The following is a 25,733-nucleotide window of genomic DNA, read 5'->3' as shown; positions in this document are numbered from 1 at the left end:
TTTTTTCTGATGGTTTGCGATGTGTTATGAACGATTTAGACCTTCATTTCAATCGGAAATTACTAGTTTTGAGTTACTACCCCCCCTTACCGATGTATGTTAAGCTAACCTTATAACTCATCATAACCTAACCTACCATATATATATTTTCTTATGCGATAGAAATCCTGTAGAGATAATGTGTCTTATTGTTCAAAGTACTTAATCCCATAGTTAGAACCTTAAGGTTCCTCAGATGACCAAAACAAAAATAATATCAATATTGTTTGGAATGTTTATACTATGAAATTTGTATGGGCAGCTAATAGTCATTGAATTAGTTTATGTGCTTAGTGATATTTATATATTCAAAATAGTATTACTGTGTTGCACAGTAAAGCACAATTAATTATCTAATAATATTTACAGAGCCGATCAGCCGAGAAGGTTGGACAACTACAGCTGGCTGCCTCCTGCTGGGAAGCTCGCCACAACTAACCACAGAGCTTTTCGCTTTCACGTGACTTTTTAGCAACTTTAACCCTTATTTTTTACACTTTTTGGTCCAATTTATTTAAAAATATCATTACCATAGTGAATTTAAGCATTTTTTTTACCCGTTGACCTGCCATCTTACAAAAAAAATTCCGACCGTCAACTCGTCCATTATGAGGTTTTTACTGTAACAAGATCAAACTTAAACTGCCTATAACTTAAAATGAGAAGAAGCTACCATCTAACCAGTAAACCTTGAAGAAAACCATGTGTTTATCCCAAGCAATACTATTGCAGTAGGGTCGGGATATATCGCGAGCTAGGGTCCAAGGATGTTCGCTACACACTATACTAAATCGCGATACATAATTACATGTAATCCATGGGGAAATAGGGTTAGGTTCTGAATGCTAATAAATGTGACTAAACTTGACATAAAATGTCAACGTCTAACGTTTGCAGAATATAAACTGCATTGCTGTTATCCTTGCAAGACAGCAAATAATTTGAATACCTGTATATACATCATATATTTTGCACAAGAGATAAAAAATTTTGTCCTTTGTACTAAAATGTACTAATTATTACTAAAATTTTTGTCTATTGGCCACCTATAGCATGTTTATTTTCAACTTAATCACTATCTTACAAGAATTCCAGCAATGTTAATTATTTTCTCTTAAGTCAATTCATTGACATTTGATGAGAAAAAGTAAACTCCCCCTATATGAGATAAATAAATACATGGACCATTAGGTAACCTTGCCCGGGGGCTGGCGCCAGCTGTCATAATACATCACCTTCCCCCTCCACTTCCGGCAAGATTGAAAGTGGTTTTAGGCTTAAAGTTTTCATCTTATAAAATGTCAGACTAAAGTTAGCAGAATATAAATTGCATTGCTGAAATCCTTGCAAGACAGCAAAAAATTTTGGGGGGCTATTTAGGGGATTTTTTTGAGTGTTTCTGACTTTATACTGTTTTTTGGCTTTGAGAGGTCCCAGGAACATAACCCCACATAAGTTGTGAGTCTACTGTAAATAAATTTATTGCTATATACTGTATTGGAAAATTTCAATAATTTTGGTAGTAGTGATAAATTTGAAATATTTCCTGCCCGATTCCTTCGCGATTTTTTCCCCTATACAGTCATTTCTGCTACAACGCGTGTTTTGTCAACGCAAATTGGCTATAACGCGATTGATGAATAGAAGACGATATTTGTAAAAAGCGAATGCGTGTTGGCTGTAATGCGATTCCACTCGAACGTTTTATGTGTACTGTCGCTAAGCGCGGGGTTATGCAATGTTTACAGTTCACGTTCAACATCACACATTCAATTGATTCATGTTATTTGATAGGGACTCTAAATTTCATCATTCTTTTTGCAAATTTAGCTGTTCCCATAAATACTGTATGAAAAAAATAAATATAAATAATGTTTCGCAGTGCGGACTAACAGCGTTTTACACCTGCGCTCTCTGTTTCCATCACACGATCAGTTGAAACACGTGGGTTGTTTTGAAGCATACACAGTGATTTTTGCTGACTATTTCTCAAATTTTGTGGTATTAACTGTGATACATTTACTGTATGATTTCATTATTAGATATGAATGTAACATTTATTTAGACTGTGATATCCTTTGTGTTAGGCTAACTACTAAATTTTTTTCGATTTCGAGTAATCTGCACCTAACCCTATTTTCTCCATAAGCCCTGTTATTTCTATTGCGCGAATTTCTACAACGCGAGGTTTTACAAGAACACAACTATCGCGTTGCAGCAGAACTGACTGTATATAGGAAAATGTCGATAATTTTGGTAGCCACGGTAAAAAAAAAAAAAAATCGTTATGTAAAGTTGCTATAGTATATCCCGACCCTACTGTACACATTTTCTTTAACTTAGTTATACTTTCACTGAAGATATTCAGTTAAAGGCCTTTACATGGTTTAACTTTAAAGGTTTTAAAAATAAATGATCTCTAACACTGAGCAGAGTTATGTCTTGGTTCATTTACAGAACAGGGATGTATCCTCGAGACATTCAGAGTTACTAAGAGCAACAGTGCTGGGATATGAAAATGGAAGATTTTTTTTATTAAAGGCATTGTGGTCCAAGGAACAGGGGGAAGGAATATGGTACTGTACACTTTTTGTGTTCAATTGTGTAATTACCATTTTGAGTAAACAACTGTGCACTTTGAATAACTTGTTCACCAGTTTGAGATTGTTGTTAGCTGCAAAGCAGCCCTGACAAGTAAACTGAAATACAGTACTCAAGCTCCGAGGACAAATGACACTAATGCTATACCCGAAAGTCTCACAAAATAAAAAATTAACATATTTGTGTAGAAAATATGATGAAATACTGGACCAATTCAAACCCACATGCTGCATGGATAAGTCATATTCCTAAGCTAAAATAAAGTAAAGACAGTGAATGGATCAAATTTCTTTTTTTATATGTTATTCAATTGAGATTGTCACATGCTACTTAAACAGTAACAATGTTTATAAGAATTTAAATTTGTGGTTCTACATCAAATATATTAGTGTTTATAAATCAGGGGGACCAAAGGGAAAAAGTTCTGCATCTTCGATCTGTAATATATGTGTAAATTATATTTATCTAAACTGTCCAGACATTATCACTAAAAGATGCAAAATAGCTATCTGGGTATTTATTGAAAATTTCACCGTGAGTTCTAAAATGAACTATTCTTTTAAGTTCGAACTACCTGTACTGTATTCAATATTATTATAAAATTTAAACATATCTTGCAAAAGCCGTTACCAAAAACAGACATACGACTTACTGGTGGGGGAATCGTGCCACAATCTGGGAAGCTGAAAGTGAGACTTTTGTCTTTGGATACTCTTTCTGTAAGACCTCCAGCAACCATTTTTGCCAAGGTTTTTTCCTTGGACTGAGCTTGACGGGCCAGCTTTGCTGAACCATGACCAAATCTTGCAATATAATTCTGTTGAAAGAGACACCAGTAAAAGTCAATATTTTGTAAAGCAAGCCAAAGTATGTAACATCTATACACTTCATATATCACGAGGCAAAATCATGATTATATAAAAATAGCCTTCTAACCTTCATGTGAGATATCTGATCCTGTTCCCATTGGTACTGCTTCATTTGGTTTTCCAACAGTTCAAGGCGTGTTCTCACAAAGGCATCATAGTTACCACCAAAATACTTAAGTTTTTTCTTATCCATATGTATCACATTTGAACATACACCATTTAAGAAGTCCTGTAAAATAACAATAGTGAAATGATAAAAATGTCATTACATATAACTTTTGGGTTACAACTCCGCTACCCTTGTTCATTTTACACTGAAAATCTCAAGTTACTTGATTTATTTTAACAACATAAAATATGGATACAGTACAATAAATATAAATGTAAAATGATTTTACGACAATTCAAATACAGTACCATCTGTCTTATTATGACATTAAGCCTGAATCTGTGTACTTACACAAATAAGGATGTACAGTATTGCAAGAGTAAAATTCAACTTTAGTTCTTGCAAAATATTATTATTTTTAGTTAAAAAACAATAGCTTCATTAGCTGAAGAGATACAATTGGTATCATTACTGTTTTCAGGCCATTTTCCACACTAGTGCGGGTTAGCCATGATTAATGGATAGCATGGTGTCCTAGTTGCCATCAGTCAAATTTGAAACAAGTTTTACAATTATATTCCCTTCATATCACAACCAATTTTTAAGGAATGGGAACTAGGCAGTATATGTCGAGCTTCCTAGTGCCCTATTTGCTACTAAGGCAGGGTCTCAACTCCAAGAGGTAATTAGAGATTATCCACCTTCAATATCTTTAATATTTTACAAAGACAATAAATAATCTGTCTAAACAATAAAACTTGTCCAACTAAATTTACTCGAACGAAACCAAGAGCCACATGCTCACTACAATACAATGACAGCAACAGTAGCACCACACATTACAACATGTTCATTTTAACAGAAGCACTAGTTATTCCTTTCAACAGATTTACTACATACAAGTATTCACCACATTAGTACCACAGTACATGTTCAACACAGCCACAGGACACATACACTGTAGCTCTAGTACTACATGTTCATCACAGCCCTAGTAGGACATATTCAGAACTTAAGCACTGCATGTTTGCTCTTCTATTACTACATGATCACTACGACTTCTTAGTAGAAAGCTCAAAGGATCTGGCGAGAAACGGGTGGTGTAAATCAAACATTAATAGATTTTGAAGTTTGGACTTCTTTTTGACATGAAAGGAACACTTTAATGCTGTCAGGAAGGTTTAGTTTGGGCATCTAAAGTGAACAAAAGAAAATTGGTAGTGATAAGAATATCTACACGAGGAATAAAAGGAAGGAGAGGGGAGATAGATTCCCATATCATTTAACTTGGAACTGTCTATTCCTAAACTTACCTGTGAATGAGATATGATGACCAAGATGCGTTTATACTTAGCCAATTCTTCTTCAAGCCATACACAAGCATCCAAATCAAGATGGTTTGTTGGTTCATCGAGGAGTAGAAGATGAGGCTTGACGAAGAGAGCCCTAGCCAGAGCAATTCTCATCCTCCAACCTCCAGAGAAGTCTCTGCATTTCTTCTCCATCATAGAATGAGTAAAGCCAAGACCATGGAGGATAAATGCTGCCTTAGCCTCAGCCGTGTCAGCACCCAATTCTTCCAGACGTTCATAAATGTCCAGGAGTTGTTCCTGAGCTTCTGTAAATATTAATTAATATATATAATTAGATATTTCATGTGCAAGATCTAAGGAGTAAGCTAAACATAGCAATTAAGACAAAGAGGGTGTTCAATTCTTTCTAGTGAACTCAAACATCAGATATTTTAGGGTAAAAAACTCCATATACAGTATACTTCTTGCATATTTGAAGAGCCTCCCTGGTGACATTACAGTATATATTTGGTTTAGTATGGTAGTTGCACACAGAATAGGAATCTTATTTATTGGTCATTGGTGTTTTATTTATAAGATGCGTGACATCTAGACTGAATTTATTTAAATAATGGTTACTGGCTGGTGACAAAGAATCTTAAGCTAGACCTAATGAAACAGTTGACCTAATAGAACTCCTATCGGCATATACACAGTCTTCTGTTGAAGTAACTTCCCTGTTCACAATTTACAGAAATAATAAAATAATGGAATATTTACCATCATCATCACTTGATGCTAAATCCTCAGCTAAAGCTTCTAAACGAACTCTCTCTTCATCAACTTCCTTTACACACTGGAGTGCTGTCTTGTCTGAGGCTGGCATTTCACGGACCAGATGGAAGATATCTATATGGTTCTGGATAGGTACCTCTCTATTGGCTAAAGATGCTAGCAAGGTGGATTTCCCACAACCATTGGTGCCAATTAACCCATAACTGAAATATAAATTACAATTAAAAGCTTCACAGAATCACAACTTAAGATATCCTACAGAACTATCGAAATAGGAGTAGTAGTTATAGGGTGCAGTAAGAAACATTTTTCTACTGTTATGTATCCAAGCAAAGCTGATAATTCTTGATTACATGATAAATTGTATAAAGAACAATCTTTTCAGAGTTAATTTTTTTATCTATTCTACCTCGCCAAAGTTTCTCCTTAAATAATGAAGTTATCTTGATTGCTAAGAGCACCGTAAAATTATATTCAAAGTTGAAGACTCTCCCTCACAATACCATACTGGCCGTATCCAGTTCATAACTCACATCAAGATATGCAAGGCATCAGACCAAGATTACTGGCTACGACCCTCTGAACCACCCCCACAAATCCGTATATGATGGAAAAACCAAAGCTATTGTATATTAAAAATCAGAAGTCTCAATCTAGTGAAGGTCCAATACCTTAATCACCTTAAATTACAAAACCTTGGAGAAGTAATGATATGGCCCATGAGGTACAGCATACAACTAAAGCTTCCCATCTCAACTCCACAACATATAATTTCTAGCTACAAACAAAATGTATCTGTACATAACACTAAATTCCTTTATTTACATCATTCCTAATTACAGTATAGCTAATGACTTGCTTAGCCATCACTGACAGCGTGCCCAGTACAGGAACTCCTCGACTTACGACCTACTCGACTTAAGACAACTCGGACATACGACCGCCATAGCCGTATAAAATATTTTTCAAATTACGTATTTTCTAGTACCAAAACGTTTCTGTCCCGTACGACACCGTGGGCTGGGCCGCCTCGTGGTGTAAAGCATAAATGCCGTAGCCTGCTCAGTTGGTGTTTGGCCGTCGTTGGTGTTAGTGATCGCGCTGTGTACTGACAAAATTTTTGTTTCTAATTCCCTTTAAAATGGCAGGCAAGCGTAAATGTGAGAGTTCTCGTGGTGCCGATAAGAAAAGGGGACAGTCAATTACTTTTGAGATGAAAATGAAAATAATAATGCAATATGAAAATGGAAAAACGGAAGCAACCATTTCACGCGACGGTGACTTCTCTCACTCGACGATATCAAAAATTTTAAAGGACAAGGCAGAGGCATTTGCTACTATTAATAAGGGGATGCAAATGTTTGAAGAAATGGATCAAAATGTTGAGCATTTTACAAAAGTTGACAGACTGATCCAAGATGCACTTGCTTGCAACAGGGAGATTTACAATGAAAAGAAAAGGCAAGCTGTGCAGTCTAAATTGGACATATATTTTAAGAAGTCCCCCACTACTGTCTCCTCACGCCCCACCACTGCTGCCTCTTCACTCCCTAAAGATGATCCAATACCTTCAACAAGCAAGTATGTTAGCCTGTCTGAAGAAAGCGAAATTGAGGACCCACCCAGCCATGTCTCCTCCTCTGCTTCATCCAATTAATGTAGTCTCCAGGTTTAATTAAAAAATTATTGAGGCCCCATGTGCATCCAGCAGACTACATTAAAGGTAAGTGCACAGTAACACTTTATTCATTTTTCATTATTGATTACGTTTACTGTACCATATTTAATTTTAGAATTTCTATGTATTATTTTCGCATTTTCGACTTACGACCTGGTCGTCAGGACGGAACCCTGTCGTAAGTCGAGGAGAGACTGTACTAATAATATCCACAATTCAATAAACAAAACAACACTGTAGTTTATTCGCCTAAGTCAACATATAATTCATATCCCTCTAACCTAGAAAAATATCAGTTTAACACCACCCGTTAAAAAAAAAAAAAAAAATCTACAAAAAGAACACCATTTAAAACTGGGATGTGTAATTCCATAGGATTTAGCTACATTACACTATATTAACATGTTATGGGGTGAACATTTAAAAAACGCTGTAACACGTGTATGAGCACACCCGCAATAACTTGATACAAGCGGTCTTTACAAATGTTGTCATTTCAGTTTTTTATGAAGTCTATATGCATTATGTATGTAATGACCAGATTACTAGGCCTGGACCATCAAGCTACACTTAGTTATAGGCTCTGCCATTCCTTTAATCATTAATATATTCATGAAAACAATCCAAAGTACTAACCGTCGACCACAATTCAACTCTAGTTTGGTGTCCTGAAGCATCTCTGAACCATGGAAAGTGATAGAGAAGTTGTCAATCTTAATATCCCGAGCACGTGGATGGATGCCTAAGACACCAGTACAAGAACGAGCTTCACTAGCAATTTTCATATCTTCCTCAAGTTTCCGACACAGAATTTCTGAAAGGAATTAAAGGAACCCATTAGTGACTTATATAATAACAAGGAGCATAACTTATGCAACTATTCATAACACAATCATTTATCCAGTTTCCTCATTATCCTTTTTAATACCTGGATAAGAAAACTAATGATGTTAAAATATTTTGATAATTCAAAATTTTATCACAAAATGGAAATTAAAACTCCAACTCTTAATCTTTATTTTATACCAGTGACTCCCACCACAAGTTTTCAACATAAAGCACACTACTCCCCCCAAAATCAAATTGTTGCTTGCTAACCCGATGACATCACATCCACCAACTACGGCACAGTACAAATAATTACAGAATCAAATCATATACAGGTATATTTCTCACTTATGATGTAACAACTCGATTCCTTTCCTAATTTTGCATTTAGTGGATCAAACTACAAAAACCCATAAGACTGCAGTGTAAGACAGTATAGAAAGGAGGCTAGAACAGTAAAAGAAAAAAGAAAAGCTTATTTGCAAGCACACACCTTCACAATGCTTCATAACCATTCATTGGTAATATAAATTAGAGCTGCAAGGTTCACATGTGCTACAGGTACCAGACCATTTTCATCTGATGTCAATGAAACTGGATTTACCAACAAATCGGTTGTTTTTGAACCTGGTTAAATCTATTTTCAACCACGGGTTTGGGTGGCCACATTGTTTTCCTATACAGTAGGTATTGCCACAGTGGCACATACGTCAGTTTCAAACAGCTGACTTCTGTGTGTGTTGTACTTGTCTCTCTCTACTTTTTGTGGTTATTTACCAAAATTTATTATCATCATCATCTATTAACATGTTCAAAATGCTAACAGGAAGTCAACTTGCAAAAGGAAAGTCTAAAACAATTTATTATTTTGCTCCAACAACAATGCATCACTCTCTCACCAGTATTTTTACGAGTGGTTTGTGACAGTCTACTAAATGCCTAACCAAAAATGACGTATGAATAGTGTGAAGAGCATCTAATATGTAGAGTAACTTTCCATAACACATGTCACCAGTCAGGTGCGAGATGATTATACACATTGCCATTTTTTTTTTACGGGAATTAGCCCACACGGGCACAGGTCACTGACCCACATTGGAGCCTGGGGGGTTAAAAATGTTGTAATAATAATAATAAAAATAATACTGTAATTCATAGTAAATAAAATTTATAATAAAAAAAATTTGAAAATAAAATAATAAATTTATAGTGATGATGATGATGATGATAATAATAACAACAACAACACTGTAATAATAATAATAATAAAGAAATTAAAAAATGAGAAAAAAATCAAGTGAGAAACAATATACATATGTTGTGTGGTCAATAGTAAGATAAATAATTGAGACCCTGTAATTGTGTGTAAATGAGGCAGAAAGTCAGATCAGCAACTTGGGACTTGGTCAAAATTTTCGTGATGCAGAGTCTACCATTATGCTTCCAATATCTTTCCAGGCAGTAGTATCTCCCTGTTTGGTAGCTGCCTACTACCTATGTAAAGAAACTATAAAGTTGTAGAAAAATAATTTCAATACCACAGTAGAATGTGACTTTAAAATAAAGATTTTTTTTATAAAACTTTAAGAAAAACTAAGATAACGAGCGTTTGTTTTGTGTGACAGGTGAACGTATGTTTGGAGGCAGTGAGCGGTTTGATAACAGAGCATCTGGTAACATTGCTTTTTTATATTTTATATATATTTTTTTAATGGGATTAGCTCACCAGGGCACAAGTCAATGACCCACATCAGGACCTGGGGACAAAAATAATAATAATAAATAAAAAAAGGCCTATTTCAGTTTAAGCACATGCACCTCTGCTGTAAGTTTACTTTATCTTTTAAATTTGGTTAATATTAAAGTACGCTTAAAATAAATAGTTTCTCTTTGTTCCTGCCTTGCATTGACAGCTATATGATGTCAGGGCATGTGGCACACAATAGCCACACACATTTAAGTCAGCTGGGTGGCTAGCTCAGACCCAATGTCACCCAGAGGATGATTGAAGGCAGAAGGAACTATTTATTGTACATAAAATATGAGCCATTCTATTTTATGATGACCTATGTACCATTTTCAAACAAATTATTATAGGACTTTGTTCATTTTTGCCATATGCAAAATACGGAATAACTATGGATTCAATCCTATTCCTATTTACTCCATGTTAGATCCACTTGATAACAAATTATCTCCATTATGAGTATAACGATTCCAGTGCAAATGACTCATTACCATTCTTCAAACTCAATCTGGTGACTCCACGAGACCCTACTAATTCACCTATATAATCTACCTCATTGTTTGCTTTCACTGTCGCGCTTTCATAAATGTAACCAATTTTTCCACCATCGCAGACACCAAATGCCCATACCATCTCGGTGCACACTCAGCCATTAAAATTTAGACTCTTTGACTCACTAAATTCTTGTTATATTTTCATTCAATACTTGTTTCTCATCCCTACTCTGAAACACCAATTCCACATCTACAAGTAAAGTCTTGCTGAAACAAAACAGTTTCAAAGACAATTTCACATAGGCTCTTCACGCACTCAACACTTGCACTCTTCCTAGCATTATACTATTATCAACTTATCATATTTTACTTTTCCCATTTTTACCAAACAATTACTTTGTATAAAAAATATAAATCAATAATATAAAATTCATAAATAAATTATTATTATGGAAAAGCTATTAAAAAGTACCATATACACAAGTGGGGTTAGTACATGGCTATATAAGTGGGAAAGTACAAGGAATATAAGTACTGTATTTGTAAGTGAGGAAGTGGAGGAGGAATACATGTGCAGTCCCCTTCACTAGTGCATTTACAAGGGGTTGTCAGGTTTTGTGCAGTGTAACAGCACCGTGTTTGCTTACATTCGACAGTAGGAAATTCGCAATAGTAAACATACTATGCAATCAAACTAAAACAATTATCTCAAAGACAATGATTTGTGGAATGTTTATATGATGCCCCCCAATAAAAGCACGAGTGAAGGGGACTGTACATACAGGTAGGAAAATACAAGACATGTAAGAATGCATAAGGGGAAGTACAGGGAATACGAGTATTGTACCCGTATACATCATGTGAATCGGTGTAAAAAATTTTTTTCCACACTTATGAATGATGATGCATTGGTAAGGAAAAGTGACCTTCTCATTCTCTTTATGAAGAAGTACTTGTCCACCTTGTGAGAGTTGTACTACACTCAACTGTCTTCACCTCATTGTGAAGTGAGGTACCCATTCACAGGCAGGTGAACCTAGGTCCCCTGGATGTGAAATAGCAACCCATAGGTCAGGAAGCAAGTGTTGTAACCACTCAACTGCTGCACCCCTTAACACAATATCAACATAATAACAGCCCCTAGGACTGGCAACAGTCAACACCACGTGGCTGCCTAAAATCACATGAAATGTTAAAACTCCCCTTAAAATTGGAGAAAATTTTGATTAAGTCTGTGCTGTATGACATTGTGACTGGATCTAACGAGTCCTGTGATTCTTTCTCCCCTTTCAGTGCCTTCAAATCAAGTGTCTCCTTTTAGAATCTGTTGTGATGGATATTCAAATTTTCACATTCTTTTATTTTTTATATTACAGTCACAAGATTGGGGTTTTAGAAATCTAACAAGCTAAATCTCCTTACTACACAAGAGCTCTTAGACCCCAGTGTAACATTATTAAACAGGCCTAACCTATATCTTTGACAATTTATACAAGCAGTCATATACAAAGTCCAGCAGGATAGGAAATGTTTTATACAAACTGCCCTCTATACGAAATGGCTTTAAATTACTTTTCAAGCTCTGATAAGGATATAAAAGAAGACAAATATAAAAAATACTATAGTAGTCGTATACGTGTGTACAATCAAGAAATACTTAAGCGATGTTGGAAAAACAGATACCCCCAACAATGATGAACTTTTAAAGAAAATTCATGTAAGTGCAAAATGAATGAAAAAAGGTAATGAAAATAGGAAAACAAGGGGAGACAAATAAATGTCAATCTAAATAAACATACAGTAGAATGGAGGAAGTGAGGCATTTCAAATATCTAAGAGTGAATATGTTGATTAATGAAACAATAGGGAATAATTAAATCACGAAGAAAGGGAGAAAAAATGGATTAATTAAGAAGAATATTAAGTGAAAACTGTGTCAAAAGAGAAAAAGTTGAGGATGTATAGAGGAATTGTTAAGCCAACATTACTACTGTACTGAAATATGGGAGATCCTGCCAAGAGGAATTTCCACATTAATAGTGATCACGTGTAGATTGTTTAATACCTAGAAATGTCCTGTACAGTATGTTTTTATCATGTCAAGTAATAATTATTGTCGTAAATGGTCTCTTGATGTCACGAATCAACTCTAATTCTGACTCTAACCAATAAATATGTTTTCCATATCTTTAAGGATGCAACACCCTGTAAAAGTTGGGTTTTACTGTACTGTTTACAAAAGTGGAAAAATATGAAATACTTGTACTCGAATAAAGTATGTAAACACAATTAGTAAAATGATTACAATTATTACGAACATACAGTACACAAATAAAAGAAGACGTACAAAGAATGTAAGTAGGAAATTACAAGAAAATTAGATACTGTATGTTAAGTGGGAAAAATAGAATGATTAAAGAAGGAAGACTGGAATGTTTTGGCAGAGGACCTGATAAATTGGTCTCCTCACCATCATATTATGCAAAGATATGCCCACTAAAATGTTGACACACTTTAGCCGATGATAATTTATATACCTTTACATGCCAAGGGGGGTGTGGCGGCCGAGTGGATACAGCGCTTGCCTCCCGTCCCAAGGCTCACTGGTTCGCGCCTAGGGCACCCCCAGTTCACCCAGCTGTGAATAGGTACCTAACTTTACAGTTGGGGAAGTGAAGGCAATTGAGTGCAGTGCCAGCCTAGCTGCCTCCTTGTGTAGAGCAACCTTAGTATACAGTGTTGTATCCACACAGATGAACTCTAAATTCTGTTATGAAATTCTCACACCAGACTCGATGCAAAAGAAACATGGAAAATGTGAAGGTTGCATCAGCAGTTATGCATGAGGGCAATGGCAGAAAAAGCATGACAAGATGATGTATACAAATACCTGGAAAAACAATACTGTATTGTTATCAGTTATTTAGTAATTCTTGAAATATTACTACAAGATACAGTACATTAGGTCAGAAAAGAAAGCCCAAAAGGTATAAATATTACCAGATTCTCTGAATATATTTTCTTATTGTAACTACTAGCTACCAACCAATCAATCTGAAAGCTAAAATGAAAGTGAATAGTAATGTTGGTGAAAACATTTATAAGTGGTAAGACACCATAGGCAGATGGAATAACTGTTGAAATGCAAAGCATGAGAGATGGAAGAAACAGATTGGATGACTTAAGTGTACAGTACCGTACAAGCCATAATTATATGACAGAGGGGTGGGTACAAATGCAATGGAAGAAAGCAGGTACAGTTACCTTCTATAATGGAGGACAAATGAATGACTTAAAATTAGAGGAATAAGAGCTTAGCATAGTGTACTGTACTCGGAAAATGTACGGTAGTTGTGAACAGACCTGAGCTATTACATGAGGAGTTTCCATTCAGAAAAGGAAGATGTGTGGATCAAATTATTTCAATTCAGTACAAGGCCAAAAAATTCTGGCAAAAGGAAAATCTGTGTGTGTATTTATAGATTAAAAAATGCATTATATAAAAAAAGTGAAGCAGGAAATACAAAAAAGTATGAGGCAGAGTAGGATCTCAGAGCATGTGAGGGATACGTTTCTGGGATCCCGAGTAAGTGTAAATTTGCAGATATTCAGGCCCCCTGTAAATATTCATTTACCCCTTTCTTATACCAAGGTAACCGACATTCAATACTGTACACCACTCTTTAGTAAGTCCAATATCTTGACTTTTTTCTTCAAAAGTTTTTCACAGTACTGTAAGCAATCTTCTCTTTTTCTCACTCTCACCACCATGAGCAGTGCCACTAATTTTCCTCTCAGGGGCCAAGATTGCAGTAAATTTAACCAGTAAAAATTTTTTTTACAAACACAAATGCCTGGGAGATGTTTACGATACTATACAAACACCTTAAATGTACACACAAACATTAAACCTACAGTACAATATGAACACTTTAAATGTACAAACACTCACACCATCCTCTGGATGATGTAACAATTCAGTCAGACAGTCAGCCGGCTGACTCAATGATGTGTGTGAATGATGCCACTCTGTGCTGTGTGTATGCCATGACATTACATAGGTGGGCAGGAGAGTGTAGCTGGGTGAAAAGTCGGTGATGCACAGCTCACTGTCTCAATACATATTACTGTACTTCCCACACAATTATTTTTTAAACAGGATTAACCCACCCGGGCACAGGTCACTAACCCACATCAAGGCAGGGAGGGGGGGGATTTAATACTAATGCAGTAATAATAATAATTAGTTCAAAGTAAATAAAATTTTTAATAAAAATACAAAATTAAAAAATAAAATAATAATAATTATAATAATATAAAAACCCAAAAATAAATGCAATAATGAAAAAAGATCAATAGTGAGAAATGATATATGTATGATGTGTTGTCAATGGTAAGAGAAACAATTGAGACCCTGCAACTGTGTGTAAATGAGGCAGGAAGTCAGATCAGCAACCCGGTACTTGGTCACAATTTTCGTGATGCCATATGGCAGCAGGGTCTGCCATTAGACAACACATTATGCTTCCAATATCTTCACAGGCAGAAATAACTCCCTGTTTCGTAGCTGCCTACTACCTACTTACATACACACCCACACTCTTCATTTTTCATATTTAAAGCTTTACATTATATTTTCTTTATTTCTAAGCTACATTAGAGTATTGTAATGATTTTATTTCAAATTTTCTCAACCGAGTGCAGACAAGTGATAAACACGCTGAGGTAGTGAGAGATGCTGGGTGGGTTGGCTCATGCAAGACCCAAGCATAAGGGCAGTTCAGGGGGTCAGATGCATATAAGCAGGGTCACGTTACGTGGAATTGTACAGTAGTTAAGAAATGAATGTAGTCTAAAGTTTTTCCGTAGGTTAAGTGAAATACTGTACCAAGGTTTTTGATAAACACTTGCCTAACCTAGCTACTCCCACCCTCACCACAAAATGCACCAGATGTTACCACTATGCTGTAGAAAAAAGGAGGAAAAAATATCCTGCTATTTTATTTAAAGGCTCTGTCATTTTTTAACAACCTTGAATATGTGCAAGAATAAGTCAGGAAGAGGCAAAATGGTTTCAGTTAAAGATGGACTATGCTAAAGATGTGTAATATGTTAGTGCTGGTTTAATATTTTTGCAGATGGAATAGCAAGTGAAAGAAACAGTGAATGAGTATGATGCAGGTTTGGTAAATAAAGATAGATATAAGTAAGGGGCAAGTGTGCTACTGTTTGCAAATTATATTACCCTAGTGGGAAATTGGAAAAAAATATATGAAAGTAAGTGAAGAACAAGAGAAGATTCAACAAAATGTATGTGTACAGATATATATATATATATATATATATATATATATATATATATATATATATATATATATATATATATATATATATATATATATATATATATATATATATATATATATATATATATATATATACACATATACATATGCAAGTAAATCACTGTAGGTGCGCGTGATCTAGGTATATGCTGATAACCACAAGGAAAGAAGAAAACACGAAGTTCCCAAGCGCTTTCGTGTAATTCACATCTTCCGGGGTGAGTACAGACTAGAGAGAGAAATACAAACCAAGGAGGGTGAGACCAGGTCCACAATGGTCAGGTATTAGGTATATATATATATATATGTATATATATATATATATATATATATATATATATATATATATATATATATATATATATATATATATATATATATATATATATATATATATATATATATATATATATATATATATACCTGTATATATAATATATATACACACATACACACATACAGGGTGTCCCATAAGTTTCCATACAACGTATCACCAACGCCATTACAAGCATAACTCCAGCTGTGCTTGAACGTGTTCTTCAGCAGTGGAGGACACGCATTGAAGAGTGTTTTCAACATAATGGTAGTCATGTAGAGCATATTATATAAATAAAAATGGACTTTCATATAAAATTTATTTTTCCTATGTATGGAAATTTATGGGACACCCTGTGTATATATATATATATATATATATATATATATATATATATATATATATATATATATATATATATATATATATATAAATATATATATATATATACACAGAGAGAGAGAGAGAGAATGCACACGGAAACTGTTGAGATTACATTAATGTACATGTACAAAGCATGGATAATGTATGTAAGAGGAAAGTGTATCTGAAGCAACAAAACGAAGCCTTATATGGATTAATTAGGAAAGAATGATAACAAATGAAGAAAGTGTATATGCTTTTAATTCTAGCCATCCTGTATTAAGAGGGATTTGGTTTGGAAAAATCTATCTGCATAATAAATAAGAACTGACCTTCAGCACTAAGTTTTTCATTGCCATTTGTGCTGCCGTTAGTCATTGGTGTTGTTTCACGAGAGTTCTTCTTGGAGTTATTTGAACTCCCATTTTCCTGAGGCTGTAAAAACAAAGATTTTTTAAATATAAGAAGGTTTCCTAAAACTCTGCAATAACTAATATTTCTTCACTCATACTGGGACCACTACAAACTTTTAAGGTGTTCCACACCTGTTGGCACATACACCACACTGGGGAGCTCTTTCTCTGCTCCTATTATCCTTTTTATATCAACCAGGTAACGATTGAATAACTACTGACCCAAGTATTTGGGAACATCTCCATATATTGCACCATCTCAAAGCAAGGTGACAATTAGCTGCATGTTGTATAATTGTGAAGCTTGGCTATTTTTTGTTGCAGTGTTTTAATCTTCATAGGAAAATATGACAAATCCCCGAATCTTTGAAGTTAACACTTGGAATACTGTACCTCCGTGCATGCACGGAAATTTTTACCTCTGAAGTACAGTATAAGACATACCAAGAATTTCAAGTTAACAAATACCTTATAAAAGTAATATGTGATTCTTTTTAAATTACTGTGTACAGTACAGCATTGTCAATATTATAAACATCAAATTTTTTTTATTATTTTCCTGTTACTCATCCATATATTTGTTTAAAAATTCACCAGTGTATGGTATATAATAAAATTCTATCTTTATTAATATCATTAAACACTTGCTTTACATAAGTGATCAATTGTGGAGTGGCTGTATTTGTATTTTTAGACGACCTACCCTCATCAGATTACAAACGAATTACTGTAGCTACTGGTACTGTACAGATACTATTATACAGGTTGTACCTCTCTAGTCCGGCAACCTCGGGACCTGACCGGTGCCGGACCATGGAAATTCACCCTTTTCCTGGATAGATAGTGACTTGTGCTTATGCTTGGAAGCACTAGCACCACTTTCTCTGCATCATGGTCTCTTTGAAGACATATTGAAGGGTTAAATGTCGTATAGTAGCTTCTCAAACTTCGCGAGTTTTTAATTCTTAACTTATTTTATTGGAACACCAAAAAAAATAAATGAAAATTTTGACGGCGGAAACTTGAATTTCGACGGGTTTGAACGGCCCGCCAACGTGCAGACGACGTGCATAATCCTGTAAGCAGTGCCATTTCTCTTATGTACAAAAGATTCATTATTGTTTATTACTGAATGTCTTTTTTATTGAATTAATGTTTATGTGTGCAAAATGAGCAATACAATTCATTAATAATATGTAGAATATTAAAACACACGAGGAAATGACAGCATTGTTTTCGTTGATTACAAAACCAGAGACTGACTGGTTCTACATATAAAACTGAAGAAAATAAGACCTTGGTTGTAGCTGTAGTAAAATTAATATGGTTATTTTAAGTAATGTTATTTAATGTTAATAAATGGAACAATAGAAGTAGCTAACGATAATGGTAAAGAAAAAAGAGAGATCGCGTATGTAAGTGCGCATGCGCACACGTGAAAACATATCATCATTACTTTACATAAGAATATGAAAGCAACACTTATTTTCTGTTCATATATATTTTAATCAATGTTTCTGAATTTGTTTTTATTGAATTAATGTGTGTGTGTGCAAAATTAACAATACAATTTATTAATAATACGTGGAATATTAGAGGAGACGAGACAGCTGCTGGCATTGTTTATTTTAAAGCTTACGAAACCAGTGACTGATTGGTTCTACATATAAAACTGAAGAAAATAAGACCCTGATTTTAGCTGTAGTAAAATTAATGCAAAAAAATTAATATGTTTGTTTGAAATACCTGTAATGTTATTTAATGTTAATAAATGGAACAATATAAGTAGCTAACCATTAATGGTAAAAAAAAGTGAGACTGCGCATATGTAAGTGCGCACATGTGAAAACATATCGTCATTACTCTACATAAGAATATGAAAGCAACACTTATTTACTGCTCATATATATTGAAGGGTTAAATGTTGTACTCTGTATAGACAAGCAGAGAGAGAGAGAGAGAGAGCAGCCGAACTGCCGGATGTAAACAAACCTTAATTTACCGCGGCTTTGTTGTTTGTTTTTTTAAGGGGATTAGCCCACCCGGGCATAGGTCACTGACCCACATTGGGGCCTGAGGGGCAAAAATTTAATACTCCTGTAATAATAATAATAATTCAGATAAAAAAAAAAAAAGCTGCCTATCTACCTATTGGACAAACTAAAATCGTTCCGGACCACGGGAGTTTCCGGACCACAGAATGCCGGACTAGAGAGGTACAACTGTAGTACAATACAGTACTTTAAATTTCAAACTACAGAATGCATCTTTCACTGCCCATTCTAAACTTTTGATTCACTAAACAAAATTTGCTGCAAATTTTTATTCATGGTCATTATATTCTTTCAGCTTACCAAAAATTGGTAATTCATGAACTTGGACTGAGTAAATTACAAGGTATAGTACAATACTGTACACACAGGAAGTACTCCTGCAGTGAAAATAACATCCATACTGTACCTCCTTTTCGTCCCTTGTCTCGGTTTTCTTGCCAGCTTGTTTAGCCTTTGCTGCATCTCTCTTCTTCTGTTCCCTCTTCTTCTTGGCATCTGATGGCATTGTGGTGTTGGATCTGTGGAAGAAATTTTTGCTTGAATTTTGAAGCATGACAAATACAGTGGTCCCTCGATCAACGAACACAATTGGTTCCACAGTCGTTCGTCAACCGAAAATTTCGTTAACCGAATCGATTATTTCAATGGGATATTGGGTAATTGGTTCCAACTCAAGAGAAAAAGTATACATACCAGTAATAGAATTAACAAAACATTAAATGTAAACAAAATACAGTACTGTACATTACAGTATACTGTACAATAATAAATAAAAAAACAATAGAATACTGTATTTTAACTTACATTGAGGTGTGTATGTCGTATTCCCGGCAGCTTTGTTTACATATCAAACAGCTGATTGTAGAAGCAGTTGATGATGACATGCCAATTCTTTAAAAAGTGCATTGGTTCTAATGCCTTCTTCGTGTTTCATAATAATTTCGACACTGCATAGTATCAATGTGTTAACTAAATTTCAGAATGACCAATAATTTTAATGTAAAAATGCAAAAATATTCAAGAGATCAAACTCGATGTTCACGCCACTGTAAACAAAGTTAAACTGAGAGGCACTGGTGGGTGATTCGATCAGCTGATGGGCGCACAAAAACTGTTCCCTGTATTGTCTATTTTATCAATATGTTAACTACATTTTAGAATGACTAATAATTTAAATATAAAAAATGCAAAAATATTAAAGAGCACAACCTTCTTGATATTTACTCCACTGGAAACGAATATAAACATAGAACCGATTACTGTATTGGCGGACTAGCCGATCAGCTGATGCGCACAACAAAACGTGTTTCTCGTAAGGCTTTCTTTAATCGAAGTTTAGTTCGTTAATCGAACTGAAAATCCTTATGGGAGCTAATTCGTTAACCGAAATTTCGTAACCGAGGGACCACTGTACTGTATATATCCGATAAATATTATTAAGCTTGGTGCTAAATATGAAGCAATACACCCTTCCATAACAATCAAATCTGCAGTAAAATTACAACTCTAATGATGAAGCCCTATATCCAATGTATAATGACGTCCAAATCATTTCTACATCTAAATGACGTAAAGCAATCAAACGTGACCCCAAAATAACCTAAGACTCGGGTTAGTCTGAGTTATCTGGTTATTTTCACCTTCTGTAAGAAATGATTAGTCCTAGTCTCCAACACAACTGTACTCCTACTTTATTTCTCCCATCTCTAAAACTATACTTGCATATTAAAATGAACACATCGGTATTAGTAGGAATCCTAAAAAAAATAAATAAATAAATAAATAAATAATAACAAAAAAAAATGAGAAACACAGTGGTGGGCCCCCTTTTAACACCTTAACCAAATATATAATGAAAATCATGCATCAAAAGTGTCATAGATGAAAAAGAAAAAAAGTCTTGTCTGAATTTATAAGAAAAAAAAATCCAAAATCATATACGTCCCAGTAATTCCCTTTTCCTGTGTGGTTTTATATTTTTTTTACACAATTAAATTTTTTACCATAAATATTTGGCCGATAATTCTCTTGCGGCACCACGTAATGTCTACCTTTTGAATCCGGTCTTTGTAAATATTTACAAGTAGTAACAAAAGAGCATCACAGGTACTTTCAATTTTATAGGCTTCACATTCCTGGTTTTCGTGTTTAATATCTGCATAGATCCTCTATTTTTCCTTTTTGCATAATTAATTATTCAACTTATTCTATGTAAAGTTGGATTTAAATCCCATATTATGGGTTTGGAAACATTTAAAATTTCTTTGGAGTATAATTGGATTGAAAGTAAACTGTATGTTCATATACAGTATATTTATTGTTCTTCCTCAAGGGGAGAGACAAGTTAGCCATTTTTTAATTTTAAGTACTGTACGTACTTATGGCGGCCTATGTGCGGTGTTCTTTATCTTTTGATCTTATCCCAAGTTATCTGCACTTGTGGGGGATGAAGACCGTGTCTAAGCGTTCATCTGTCAACATGGACTAGTCGGCAGGATGTGCAAGTGTCTGTATCTTGCGCTTGTGAGACCACACCTGGATTACACAGTTCAGTTCTGGTCACCGTATTACAGAATAGATATAGAATCCTTGGAAAGAATTCAGAGGAGAATGACAAGACTAATCCCGGGCATTAGGAACCTTGAGTATAGAGACAGGTTAAAGCATCTTAATTTGCACTCCCTCGAGAGACGTAGAGCGAGGGGCGACCTGATAGAGGTGTATAAGTGGAAGGCAGGGCTAAACAAAGGGGACATTACAAAGGTACTCAAACTATCCAACCAGGAGCGAACTCGTAACAATGGTTTTAAATTAGATAAATTTAGATTTAGGCGTGAAATAGGTAAACACTGGTTTGGAAACAGAGTAACTGGATGAGTGGAACAAGTTACCAAATATCATCATTAACTCGAATACGCTGAATAGCTTCAAACATAGGTTGGATACTTATATGAGCAATAGGGGTTGGGTGTAAACGGGACTGCCCAGTATGGGCCAATAGGCCCGCTGCAGTTTCCTCCATTCTTATGTGTTAAAATGTGGCAGATAACTGCTTAATATGCTAGGAGGGCAGAGCCCTCCAGTAAGGAAGTTGGATTAGGTTGGCTAGGTCAGGTTCTGTGCATTGTTGTTTTCATTTTCTTGTTTAGTATCTTGCAGATAAGATTTCCAGCAATTCCATGAGTATTTTCTACTGCTAACAGTTTCCTTCATTACTGGTGAAAATATAGTACGAATAAAAACATCAAAACAAATTACAGGAAGGCTGTGAAGTCCTCCATATAGCCGACCTAAATCGAATCTTTACCCCACACGCTTTAACTCTTTCATGCAAAGGAAGAAATTTATGAACCACGATGCCTTCCTCACCCGCCATGTGTCTTCTGAATACAGTCTACTACTGTACAGTAAACAAATAGAAATTCATAGAAAAGGATCTTTGTCATGTGCCATGTACATCCGCATGATACAACTAAATATTTGTAAAGCTAATTATTAAAAGCCTTACAGTATTATTTACCATTATAATATGCCATTATTACGTACTGCACTATTGTAAGGAACTACCATTAAATTAACCAGTAAAAACTATTCAGACCAACTAAAACTTTTAAGACCAATGTCCATGGTCGTAAGTGACCCTATTATGTAACACATGCTACTTCCATATGGTGCTAAAGAACAAAAATTTTAGGTTATGTGGCAATATTATGACGCAACACTACCAAATACAAGAACTTCCCAGGTACACATTGGCTCTCTCCTCGCATCACGCATTCAGTTTATACCCGAGTCAAAATATTCACCAAGCCTCAGATTTAATGTAAAATGGTTTACTGAAGCATTACCTTCCTTGAAGTCCCTTTACACAAAGACTAAATAAGGCTCTGACATCCGCAGTGACTAGGCCACTTAGCAACGCATGGCCTAATTTCACCCTCTCATAGTTAATCACCGTACCCTAGCAAAATATGATATAGAGTTTCAACCAAATTATTAATTGACTATTACGCTACATTTGCTTATAATATAACACAGGAAAAGAGTCGTACTTACATTAAAATAAGCCAAGTTACGACAAAGGAGCCTTCCTCACGTGCACTGCTAACGTCGGGAGTATCACTTCCAACTTGGCCGACAGATGGCAGCAAAGGTGAGCAAGAGCCCCGCAATACGCATAACATTTACGAACACTCATTGTATAATAATATCTAATATATAGCATTTTCTGAGGATTCTAAGAAAAACATAATATATATCTTAAAAACAATACTTATACTATCAGAAGGAAATATAGAAAAGTATCTCATACTTTCACATATTATTACGTATTTAATTATTATGCACACTGAGTGGTTACATTTTGTCACCATTCATCAGGGAACCGCGGGAAATTTGATAATATAATACAGGTCTCAACCATGATTGATTGTTTTAGTAAAGAATACCAGTACAGTAATCCTCAAGAATCCATACACACACAACACAACACAACACAAATATATATATATATATATATATATATATATATATATATATATATATATATATATATATATATATATATATATATATATATATAATATACAAGGAAAGAAGAAAACACGAAGTTCTCAAGTGCTTTCGTGTAATTCACATCTTCAGGGGTGAGTACAGATCTGTACTCATATATATATATATATATATATATATATATATATATATATATATATATCTTGATAAAATCACACGGGAAAATGGAAACAACGGAGTACCTTAGCTTTCGTCTTTATTCAAGACATCTTCAGAGGCAATGATCAAACACCTTACAGATATCTTAAGCGGATTATTCCCATCCAAATTTAAAATGGCAAAAATAAGACTCATTCCAAAACAAGGAAAGAACCCAACTCAGGCAGAAGACTACAGACCCATATCACTCCTCGAAACACCTGGCAAAATCCTAGAAAAAATAATAAACCATAGACAAAGAAACCACCTAGAGTATGAAGACAAATACAACCACAGACATCGAGGCACCTACACTGCAATAGCCTTACTTTTACTTTTATCCTCTTCGCCACTGATCGGCTTGTTAGCCGCTTGGGCGATCGGTCACGACTCTTTTCCTTTATATTCTTCACCAAAAGGTCGGCTCGCTAGCCGCCCGGGCGATCGGTCACGTCTCTGTCACGCACTGTTGGCAAATACTGGGCATGCACCGGCTCCTGAATGTACCTGAACCCGCTCCAGTGTTGGTCAAGTCTTCTCTTGAAAGAGCTCACACTCGGTGCCGTCACAACACTTTCTGGTAGATTGTTCCAAGAGTTTACAACCCTCACTCCGAAAAAGTTTGCCCTCACGGTTTTCCGGACTTGCGGCTTCTTCAATCTTGAGCTGTGACCCCTTGTGGGGCGAGCGTCCGCCAGCTCCAAGTAAGGACACTCAACTGAGTAGTGCCCCCTGAGATGCTTATAAACCTCAACTAGGTCCCCCCTTGCCCGTCTGTAGTATAAGCTAGGCAAGTTCAGGCGCTCCAATCTCGCAGGGTAGCTGAGATGCCGAAGTGCAGGCACCAGCTTGGTGGCCCTCCTTTGAACATTTTCAACCAACTGACAGTCCCTAGCATATCTCGGGGACCAGATGGGGTGACAGTACTCCAGATGGGGAAGCACTTCACTCCTGAAGATCGTCACGAGGGACGGACCGTCTAGATATCTGAACGACCTTCTTATAAGACCCAATAATTTATTTGCCTGATTTACCTTCTTCTCACAATGGCCCGAGAACTTCAGCTCATTGTCAACATACACACCTAGGTCCTTCTCACACACAGTCTCAACTAGTACATTTTCTTCATCCCGTTGGGACATATGGTACGCCTCCTTACCGTTGGTACGCCCCAGGTGCATCCTCTTACACTTCGTGACATTGAATCTCAGCAGCCATTCCTTCGACCATTCCTGGAGCCCACAGAGGTCCTTCTGCAGCTCTTCACAGTCCGCTTGGTTCTTAATTTCCCGAAATAACTTGGCGTCATCGGCAAACATTTGTATGGAGGAGTGTACAACGTCAGGCATATCATTTATGAAACAAACAAACAACAGCGGGCCCAATACACTACCCTGCGGTACCCCACTTGTTACAGGTACAGATGACGATTTCGTGCCATTAATCACCACACATTGCTTGCGGTCATGTAGAAAGTCTTCTATCCACGCTAGGACATTTCCCCGAATTCCGTACCCTTCCAGTTTGATTTTCAGCCTTTCGTGGGGTACACTGTCGAAAGCCTTGGCAAAATCTAGGTAAATATTGTCGATATTACCACCCCGTTCTAGAATATGGGTCCAAATATCCAATACCTTGAGCAATTGTGTCAAGCAAGAGCGCCCCGGCATAAAACCGTGTTGGCAATCTTTTACAAGGTTGTTTCGTAGTAGATGTTCCATCGCTGCATCTCTGATAATACTCTCAAGTACTTTACATATTATGCTGGTCAGGCTCACCGGTCTATAGTTGTTCGTGGAGTGCCTATCGCCCTTCTTGAAGATAGGACTCACATAAGCCACTTTCCATTCACTGGGGACCATTTGTTCATCCAGGCATTTACAAAACAGAATCTTCAGGGGCTCTGCAAGCTCGTTGCACAGCTCCCTTAGCACTCTAGGATGCACCATGTCAGGTCCAGGACTCTTATGGACCTTTAGCCTGGACAGTTTATTTCTAATACCCTCTTCTGTGAACACAATGTGGGTCAGTGCTGTGTCGAACCGTCTGTCCTCAAACGCAGGAAGGTTAGTTGCATCCT

The 25,733-nt window shown here is 35.7% G+C and overlaps 1 protein-coding gene across 2 annotated transcripts in view; it reads right to left on the bottom strand.

Moving 5' to 3' along the window:
* Positions 1-23,083, bottom strand: part of LOC121870648 (ATP-binding cassette sub-family F member 2-like) — a 31,452-nt gene extending 8,369 nt beyond the window's left edge. The window contains exons 1-8 of one of the 2 annotated variants that reach the window (XM_042372521.1): positions 23,000-23,083; positions 19,350-19,461; positions 16,809-16,911; positions 8,020-8,197; positions 5,691-5,908; positions 4,932-5,236; positions 3,577-3,738; positions 3,293-3,457 (exon numbers count right to left, since the gene is read on the bottom strand). In XM_042372521.1, the coding sequence (XP_042228455.1) occupies positions 3,293-3,457; positions 3,577-3,738; positions 4,932-5,236; positions 5,691-5,908; positions 8,020-8,197; positions 16,809-16,911; positions 19,350-19,448 (1,230 nt within the window). In that variant the 5' untranslated portion in view covers positions 19,449-19,461; positions 23,000-23,083. Of the gene's footprint in view, positions 1-3,292; positions 3,458-3,576; positions 3,739-4,931; positions 5,237-5,690; positions 5,909-8,019; positions 8,198-12,989; positions 13,091-16,808; positions 16,912-19,349; positions 19,462-22,999 lie in introns of those variants that run through there. The other variant, XM_042372522.1, reaches the window with a different exon arrangement.
* Between the last annotated feature and the right edge of the window lie 2,650 nt (positions 23,084-25,733).

The sequence above is a fragment of the Homarus americanus genome, unplaced genomic scaffold (assembly GCF_018991925.1).
Source record: "Homarus americanus isolate GMGI-L3 unplaced genomic scaffold, GMGI_Hamer_2.0 scaffold56333, whole genome shotgun sequence".
NCBI classification, from domain to species: Eukaryota; Metazoa; Arthropoda; class Malacostraca; order Decapoda; family Nephropidae; genus Homarus; species Homarus americanus.
Note: the sequence above shows the minus strand (reverse complement) of the source record. Positions and strands in the feature narration are given on the sequence as shown.